This window comes from Habropoda laboriosa, unplaced genomic scaffold, assembly GCF_001263275.1.
Source record: "Habropoda laboriosa isolate 0110345459 unplaced genomic scaffold, ASM126327v1 scaffold45, whole genome shotgun sequence".
Lineage (NCBI taxonomy): Eukaryota > Metazoa > Arthropoda > Insecta > Hymenoptera > Apidae > Habropoda > Habropoda laboriosa.
In genome coordinates this window covers 1,291,081-1,301,472 of record NW_017100168.1, presented here as the reverse complement: position 1 = coordinate 1,301,472, position 10,392 = coordinate 1,291,081, and the positions used below count along the sequence as shown (strand labels likewise).

The window sequence follows — 10,392 nt, the reverse complement described above, 5'->3', positions numbered from 1 at the left end:
AAACGAAAAATGAAATGAAAGAGAAAAAAAAAAAAAGAAACAACCAATTACTCCATCCGCGAACAACGAACGAGCACGCTTGGTATAGTACACCACTGACTCACCACATGAGATCTATGATGCTGATGATGCATAGTATTATGATGATGATGTCTCTTCTCCTTAGCATGATGCTTAGCATGATGCTTGCTGCCCCTGTGCGGTGGATAAGTGTGATAAAAGATTAGGTCGAAGCAAGGCTGGCGTCACCTGACCTCAGCCATCTCGCACCTCGACACTTCTATCTGCGGGTTGTTCGGGTCGTTGTTCTGACGTCTGGGTACAGTCAGCTGTACGGAACAGTGCTTCCTACTTGTCTGCAACGTCGTCGACACGATGGTGTTCGACTTCGCGTCGTTTTGCACCGCGCTCTCCACCGTCAGATCGTTCACGTCCAGATCGGCGGTGAACGTGATACGATGATGATGATGATGGCGATGATGAGGTGGCGGCGGTGGTGGCAGCATTTTCACGTTCGAACCGATCGGTGTAACCGTGGTGGCCGGATCTAGCTTGACCAGGGCCGCTTGCAATTCCAGGGCATCCATGTCGCGTGCTCGCGACGAAAAAATCCAGCCTCGCGATCGGAGAGAAAGAGAGTAAAGTGGCGAATCCGATCTCTAACGGATAGCCTAAGAAGACGATCCGCCGTGAAATCGAACTGACAGCCGTTCAGTTCGCTGATTTATCGTCTATATATCGAATGACGTTCAGTGAAAACGGTAGTTCTTCCATTTGTGGCAATTCAAGCTCTTCTTCCCTCTTGTTTCACCGTCCTCTATCCTCGTCTTTCTCTCTGTCTCTGAATCTTCTTCTTCACGTGGATATTTTAGGAAGCAGAACGGGATCGTAGAACAGTAGCTTGACCCTTGAATTCTCTTCCGTCGTGCATCGAATCATCACACAAAAATGTGATATCTATTTTTAATACCTGTGAAAACGGGCGCTTTCGACGTCACACCACTGATTCTCTCCCCTTGATTCCTCCTAACGCGAGAAGAGAAGATTTCTTTTTTCTTCACTGAATTTCACAAGATCTTGACAACCACTTTGACTCGGTCTACGAACTTTCGACACTCGATTACACTCTGGAAGAAAAGAAACGGGCGCTGAAGTGAAGCCTAATGAAACGAGCCAAGTTTAACGTGTGTGCGCCTAATGCTTGGTTCATTCATACTTCGCGTGATCGACGATCTACGACGGATGTTTTCCCCCCGCGTTCTTCTGTCGCAGGCTGCACGCGACACTTCTCGACCATTTGTTACCCCCGGCTTTGTTGTCGTCGCGAGATTACGATGCTGGAGGACGCGAGATCGCGTCAGGTAGCTTCGTTACGCGTCGTCGGACGATCTCCACGGGATTCAGAGGCTGGTTTTTCGTCCTGTCTCATCGTATCCAAACCCGGCATTGAGACTTGGGTTGCGGACATCGAACACGGACAAGTTTATTCTCGCTACGAAGGTAAGGTGTTGTTGGCATGAAACGGAAGGGCAGCGTTCTCTCTGAACGAGAGACCTTCGTTTCCAAGAATAATGAAACGCCGCTACCTCCCCTTCGACCCCAACTGTAATCATCCTAACGAGGCGATGGTCTTTTTTTTTTTTTTCTTTTCTAAAGGGTGGCTGCTCGGTGACCTCTATTTTACCGATGAAAAGATGGAACGAATTCGATGTGTCGAGAATGACGAAAAAGCTACGATTCGAAGAAGCTTCGACAAGATGGCGATGGTTATCGGATGTGGATTCAAGCGAGACTAAGTAGGGGAGACTGGGGCTAAAAGTTACAATTTTAAAATGACCGAGAAATAACGCAGTTATTTTCTTCACTATGAACTGATCTATTATTAAATTTGTCGTACTTTAAGATTCCGAGCTTACATTTAACATATTGCAATCAGTTTTTCGTAGGGAGCCGTTTATTTGCAACTCGGCGAAGCGTAACTTCTAACGTCGTCGTGGGGCAAGTTGTTACAGCCTTCGGATAAGTTGTTACAAAGGAAAAAGAGTTGCTTCTCAGTGAAATATTTCAATGTTTCTCATGAAACAAAATACAATTCTATAAATAATGTTTATCGAGGTTCAAATCAACCGAAATATATTATTGTTAAAAGAAAACTAAACCAGTAGGTATACAAATCATGAGCATTATCTTTCGCCAGAGCCTTACATTCAACTGTTTCTACTTATTTATCCAGATCTATACTTATCAACAGCCTTAAACCTAATATGATTAATTAACTTTGTAACAATATTGGAAATCATCACACGACTCGGCCATTTGGCAAACTATCGAACGATGAACAATGAAATCGCGCCGATAAAACGTGAGAAGTTGTCGACGTTTCAGAGATTAACCTTTTAGCTACGGCTGGACTTTCCGCAACACTGTATCTCTGTACGGCGAGCTTCGACGCGGACGAGTAAAATACTGTTCGTTCTGAAGATTTCTCTGATACGCGTACTCTTCAACGATAGCTTCGATGTTGTTAGGAAATGTGGTTCAGGCGAAACAAATGAGGGGGGCAGTCAGGTGATATTTTAAAGATATCTACAGACAGGGTGAGCCATTTCAGTGGCATACCGTTCAAACACATGATATCCATGAAAGTCACTATAGCGGCGTATCGTTCGAAAAGATGACTTACGCGAAAGCCATTATAGCGGCGTTCAGTAGCTAAGAGGTTAACACGTTCCGTGCCGGACCGATTTTCGGTGACTTTCCACGTCTTTCGGTGACGTGGGGTGTGCGCCCCACGTTGTCGAGACTAACAGTTTTGCTTTTCACCCTATACGTCTTCCAATATTTATAAGATTGCAAAAATCATCGTTATCGAGAAAAAGGTAACGTTTAAGATACGCTATAGAGCAAAGGAAAAATTTTTCTTTTAACAAATTATCGCCGTAGTTGCATAACTTAACCCTTTGCACTCGAGTGGCGACTAGGAAGCGGCATTATATTTACCATTAGAGGGAACTCTAAGGATATTTTCCAAGACAGTAGGTCTATGGACCTCCGTGAATTGTTCGCTACATGTTTAGAGATCTCAGCAGTGAAATAGTTTGAAAGGACCAACTTCTAATAAAAATATTAGTTTTAAAAAATTACATTAATTTTTGCCACTTCCTTATAGGAAAAAGGGCCTTCGCGCGCAAAGGGTTAAGTCAGCGAAAGGAAAAGGCCGAAATATCAAATGGCCTGAACGGAAAGTCCAGAGCGGCATGGAACGTGTTAACCTGCCCCAAACCAGCGGAACAAAAAGCCCCAATCGACACCCGTGGCAATTTATGCGAATATTCTGCTTATGTATTGAAATATCTAGTAAAAACTATTGCAACGTGTTCTGAAATGTCAGCTGATCCATAAGGACGAAACAATCGAAATAGACGAAAAACTAACGAACGACAAATATGTATGTAGTATCGGGGCCACCATATCCAAAAAATAGGAGATCGGCATGGGAGAATAGAGAGGGAGTGATTGGCGTAGCGGGCAAAGCCTCGGGTTTGATAAGCCGAAGGCCCCGGGTTCGATTCCCGTTTGGGTCCCTCAATATTTTTCCGTCGTCGGTTCCTACATAGGGGGGGCTCGTCCGGGATGGAGGCATCTACGGCTGCACAAAGCCAGGCGCTGTGAGGTGAAAACATGTGAGAGGGGTTTGCACGTCTCTCAAAAAGAGTTGAGAAACAGTGTTTCGGTTGAGAGTGCCACTGCCTGGGGGGAGTGTATCCGAAAGCGTTGAGTTGAGTTGTGTTGCACTGAGGACATTCGAGGGCGAATGTCAGTTCAGGATGGCCGAGTGTAGTATCGGCGCCTCCATATTCAAATAGGAAACCGACATGGGAGAACACAGAGGGGGTAGTTGGCGTAGCGCGCAAAGCCTCGGCTTGCTAAGCCGAAGGTCCCGGGTTCGATTCCCGTTGGGTCCCTCAATATTTTTCCCTAGGTTCCTACATATGGGGGCTTGTCCGCGATGGAGGCATCTACGGCTACACGAAGCACAGGAGGTGTGCGATGAAAACATGTTGAGGGTTGCACGTCTCCCAAAAATGCGTTGTTTTCGGCTGTGTGCCACTGTGTGGAGGAGTGTGCCCGAAAGTGTTGCACTGAGGACATTCGAGGGCGAATGTCAATTCAGGATGGCCGAGTGTAGTATCGGGGCCTCTCCATACCCAGAAAATAGGAGACCGGCACGGGAGAATAGAGAGGGAGTGATTGGCGTAGCGGGCAAAGCCTCGGGTTTGATAAGCCGAAGGCCCCGGGTTCGATTCCCGTTAGGGGTCCCTGAATACTTTTCCGTCGTCGGTTCCTACATGTATTATAGTTTTCTATACGTGACTAGGTGGTTGCTTATAACCACAAGATTCGCTGTCGCAGATGCTATTAAAATGGACGACAGAGTGGCGTGTGATCTACTTGCATGGCGAAAACAATTGAAAGGACAATCCTATCTCTTTTCGTTTTAAAGTTATAACCATTGTAACAACTTACCTCCGTAACTTTTAGCCCCAGTCTCCCCTATGCGATACAAGAGTAGAAAAATAGGGAATGTAAAATTTGTTCGATTAGACAAGCAAGTGTACTTACTTTACGTTGGTGTGGGTTGTACAAGCTCAAGATCGATTAAAAAGATGTTTGTTAATTTAAACGTAAGCGTAAGTTAATTTCAAGCAAAATTTGAAAAAAGCTCGTTCTCGTTTGGTTTTCCCAAGTAATTCTACTAAAAGTGCTACGTAGGTAATAAAATAGATCGAAAATATATACGTGAGTTTAAATTTGACGATGCAATTGCAAAAGTAATAATAAACGCCGAGCGATAAAAGTCGATTCAACATTCACTGTTTGATTTACAACGTTGAATTGTTAGCAAGGCAAAAGGGTTCGTTTAAGAATTCGTTGCGCAACCTGAGTTCACCAAGGCTGATACGTTTGCCAACGCGATAATTAAGATATTCGAGCAAGTTTGCCAAGATGATAATTAAGGTATTCAATTAAACTCTATAAAGTTCTCAACTGTAATAACGTAGAAATATAGCGAGAAATGTAATATCTACGAAGTTTCGAATCGAATATAATACAAGTATCAAATGTGGTATTCCTATTAAAATCTGTAATTATTAAAAAAAATTACTACTTCGAATCTAATCATTTTTTTAACGAAATAATGTCAATTTTCTTTATTCCATATAACTTTAAAAATCTACCAAGAATAATAATGTGTATAACTATTCACACATCTATATACTATGTAATAACGTGTAAATGTTTATTATACAACGTATATCAGTATGGTAACATAACCTACAAACGACAGAAGAACGAGGAAACTGGAGAAAAATCCACGCGTTTCATTCGAACCTGGCGTCGGATGTATTTCCGGTTTGCAACTGGAGACTCTGGCGTGATTCATACGGCCGACGCTGGTCGGTGCAGATAGAAGGCAAGAAAATTTACATACAACATCCTAGAGACTTGGCAGACGTCGTTTTACCTCTGAAGACCCTTTTCTTCCCCCTTTTTCTCTCAACGTGGAAAAGATCGACTGAAACTCGAGATCTCTTCCCCTCGAACGTGGGTGGATTTAACCTGTGCGGTGTCGCAGAAATCGCTCAGTGTTCTGAATAATCGATAAGGAACGGGTTCACGGGTCTGTGAATCCCACGCGTTTCATTAGCAAACTTGCCTAACCTTTTAAACTTCTGATTTAGCGCTATCCGAAAACGTTTGGGACCTCTAATTCATCTTTGACATATAATACCGTAGAATGATATTCATTTTGCGAACCTAACCTAAAATAATTGTGATACATTCAAGAAACAATGGATTAATTTGTGTTGAGGTTGAGTTTCTAACCTAACCTAAAATAATTGTGATGTATTCGAAAAATAATGGATTAATTTGTGTTGAGGTTAAGTTTCCAACCTAACCTAAAATAACTGTGATACATGCAAAAGATAGCGAATTAAACTGCATTAAGGTTAGGTTCTTCAAACAACCAACAGATCGTACAGATGTTAGTCTCCGAGTCTTTCGAAATAACGCACATATTCCAAGAATTTCTCATTGCAAATTGTCATAAGACTCGCTATCTCCAGAACACAACAACCAAGCTGCATAACCTTAAACTGATCAAGCTTACAGTACGCAATTACACCGAAACGTAAAACCGAGATATCTCACGATCCAGGGCCAACGTTCAATTTCTCAACCACAAGATATCTCCCTACCTTAACCAAACGTATTAATTGTATTGCACGGTAATATAGATTTCTACACTACCCACGCAGCAGCGAGAAAAACACAGAAAACAATTCGACGAAACGACACACGCAGAGGCCCTTTCGCAGAGTACCCGATTCGAGCTAATGTTCGAGAACCAGTCGAAGGACAAATAAACCGGGTGAGTTTAAAGTCTGTCTCTTCACGTCGCTCGTTCTCCAAACGGGGGATGTTCTGTCCTTGGCGATCACCGAGCTGCGCAATTAAAAACGCCTATTCTACGGATTACCTATTCGCGAACGGAGCGCCATCTTCAATTTTATACTCCGCTTTATGGAGCTTTATCTTGCTTTATGCACCACGCAGAAAGACAGCGCGCAGGTATTTCGTGAAAGGAATTCCAAGGGCAACGGTGTCTGGACCTCTAAAGGACGGTCAACGCACCGTACAGCTTCCTTTGTGTCGCCATTCAACCGCGTTTCCAAATCGTTCTCGTTAACTGTCCGGAGAGTTGTTCTCCGGACGGCTAGAACGCCCACGGGAATCCCCCGGTTTCCAACCTTCCACGCGGTGACATTGTACGCGTCCCATGGAACACCTTAGTCGGACCACCTTCCGATGGAATCGATTTTCTTCACCTTTTCACAGGTGGGGGTTGTAGCAGAGCGATGGAAGGTATTTTTGGTTGAGATTAATGTAGAGGTTGGTTCGAGGGGTGGTGTTTATTGAATAGTGACAAGTTGCGACGCGAAGGATCTGCTCTTTGTGAGGTTTGAATGGCGGATGAAGAGGTTAAGGAAGTGGGTTGGAGAGACGGGTTATAAGGAGAAGGTTAAGAATGAGAGAAATGGTTTGGGGGAAGAGTAGGATTATTGTGTTCCTTTCAGAATCGTATATACAATGTCTCTGATATTTATACTACATCGGAAGATAAATTTATATCGCTGGTAAGTTAGAAATAACTGAAGATGTTTTATTTGTAACATAACCTAACTTTGTGTTTAACGCACGTGACTGAGTAATTTAAACGAAGACTGAAAAGAGATACGTAAATTGTGAAATAAATAAGAAGATAATAAACAGCTGTTGATATTTTGTAATTTGATAAACATAGCTTAGTAAATCTCTCAACTAGATGATCAACAGGGAAATTAACCTAAGAAAATTAAAACGAACTTCGCAAGATTCCGATTTAATTTTCTTTATAAAAATTGTGTTTACTATTACGGAGAATATTAGATAACGTATAACTATAATATAACTAGGTGCAGTTGATGCCCAATAATTACCTGCAAGTACAACCTACACCTCCTGAAAACACAAACCCGCATGTCTGGTCTATTAATGCTAGCTTGAGAAAAAAAAAACAAGTCCACATCGTTCAAACAGATAATCGAACGATCCGACAAGCCACGTCTAACTCGATCTCTCGTATAAAAGATATTTATATTAGACGAAAAAACGCACGATTTACCCATACAACGGTAATGTAACTAGCCGTGATTAACACCTAATAACCAGGTATACGTCCGACACCGTCTCGAAACACAAATCAACCCGTCCCATGCACTGTAACCTCATCACGGAACGTCGCTCGAACAAAAAGCCTAAACATCAATCTTCGCGTTAACGCCCAAAGAGAGATCACACGCCTCTGTATCTGGAATCCGAGCGTGGTGGTTACCGACCGAGAAAGAGAGAATCACAGGATGTCCCCGATGACGAAGCCCCGCGAGTCGATCGTTAAAGATGGACAAACCGAGTCGAGTGGCTGGAACAAAGGATCTCGAAGTGGACAATGACTTTCTGGACGCTTCTGACGACCTTTGAGACGAGGCGAAGAGCGAGAAGGCGAGAGGAAGAGAGAGAAGAAGGGAGAAAAAATGGAAGAGAAAAAGGGAGAGAAAAAAAAGGAAGAAGAGAGAGAAAAAGGAAGAGAAAGACAGAGAAAAGGGAGAAAAAAAGAGAGAGAGAGAAAGGAAGAGAAAGAGAGTTCTTGAAAGTTCTGTCAGTTCGCACGGTGACCAGTCGAAGCGCGCGGGTAATAATTAAAGGGCGTGGAAACTAGGTGGCTGCGCCGCTCGGCTACCGGGCCAGCATTTTTTCACGTTTCGGCACAGATGCAACGATGCAAAGTGCGCGCGGCCTGGCAGTGTCAAGCTGAAAAGGATACCGGCGCGCGATGTGTACAATGACAGGCGAAGGGAGAGAGGGAGGCTGGGCTGGTAAGCGCGGAAAATTTTCACTCAATAGTGAGAAACTTAGTGCCGCGAGAGGACAAGCAGAAAGCGCCTTTTGTCTCTTGGCATAATAACGCGTGGACGTTTGATACGCGGGATTAATTAATGGGGGGAACACGCCACTTCCACCGGTTATCATTTTCATCGTCGCCGCCGGCCGCGGTTGTTTCACGCTTGTTTTATACCGTTGTTTTATATTTTGCGTGGGGAACTTTTTTTTCCCCTGCGTGTTCGAGTAGTACAATATGTACATGTGCGAGCCGAGCGTATTGTATTAAGCGGTTCTGCGAGAGGCTTTTTCGACGGAATTTCGGATGTAGGTCGTGGAAGAGTTTGTTTTTTATTGGTTCGTATATGAATTCAGATGTCACAGGGAAGAAAATGGAGACGAGAGGATTTCTTGGATGTGAGTAGGATTGCGAGTTAGTCTGGAACTGCTATTTTGCGTAAGAAATACGACGCGAGAAATGGAGATTATCGAAATTTCACAGCAGACGTCTCTCGTCTACCTTCTACATTCTACATTTGGAATTTTCGACCATCCGGAATTAGAGCTGAGGATAACTATTGAAAAGGGCTTCAATTATGCGTGACTTGATTGACACGTGAAATCGATGTTATAATTACACTCAGGACGGTGGTATCGCGGAATAATCTAACCGTGTTAAATAATAATTGAACTGGATCTGTTGGAATTGAAAGAAAAGTGGGTTATTATAGCTGAAGGTTCTATCCAATTGGAGAGACTCTGTTAAAGGATTCAATAAACATCGCTTCAGCTACCTTCTGTCCAATCGCTAATTGGCTTACCTTAAGGGGACTTTCTATTCTATTCTCTTTTGTGCACGACCTTTTATAAATCCTCGTTAATCGAAAGGCACGAAAGTATAACGCAGCTCTCGTAGAATGGAGCATGCAACTGCGAAGGAGACGTTATCGTTCGAAATTCGTATAAGAAACGTGTCAATTATAACTGCTGTTTGTACAAAGAAATTACAAAAAAATCACCCTACCAAACTTACAACAAACGTGTTAGTTACAACTACTATTTATTATTTTCCAGTTACTATAATTAGTATACTGAATACACAACTTCACTTCCACTCAATTATTGGTGCAAGAAATGTGTTAAACAATTTTTTGGATAAATAGTCATTTTAATCGTCATTCCCCAGTTACTGTAATTAGTGTATCATACCTTTACAACATCACCTTTACGAACTTCCCTTCAATAGCTGGTGTAAGAAGCTGATTAAAACCACTATTTATATAAAAAATTAATTATCATTCTTCAATTATTGTTATTGAGAATAGATTATATTTTGAATGTTTTTCTCCTACTGCGAGTTTCTCTGCTCAACGTAGGCCCAGGCCGGGCCATAAGAGCCATGGGTCCGCCGACCGTGGGGCGATGCCGAGTATATAACAAATGTTTTTCCGCATTTTATGTAGTCGTGCGACAACCCCGAACCGAGTAACTGTTTTTCACTCGAGTTTTCGCCTCCGTTTTTTTTTTTTGTATTTCATTTCTATCAATAAACGTGTTTTCTCTCTGCAGTCGATTGAGTCAATCTTTATTCGCTAATTAAAGACCCTCAACAATTGTAACTAGCGTATTCAATATACGTCATTTTTCCAAACTTCTCCTCAATAATTGGTGCAAGAGATATATCGATTAAAACTATTATTTATATAAAAAAAATTATTTATCATTCTCCAGTTATTGTAACTAGTGTATTTAATACACAACATCACCCTTCCGAACTTCCCCTCAACAACTGATACAAGAAACGTGTTACCTAAAATTACTATTTATCCAAAAAAATTATCTACCATTCCCCACTTATTGTAACTAATACATACAATACCCAACATCACCCTTCCAAATTTCCCATCA

The 10,392-nt window shown here is 42.5% G+C and overlaps 1 protein-coding gene across 1 annotated transcript; it reads right to left on the bottom strand.

Annotated features, from left to right (window-relative positions):
• Positions 1 to 245: 245 nt before the first annotated feature.
• LOC108578654 lies at positions 246 to 614 on the bottom strand. The gene has a single exon (XM_017942021.1). It carries the CDS (start codon positions 585 to 587, stop codon positions 246 to 248), a length of 342 nt encoding a protein of 113 aa, XP_017797510.1. The 5' UTR covers positions 588 to 614.
• Positions 615 to 10,392: the final 9,778 nt, after the last annotated feature.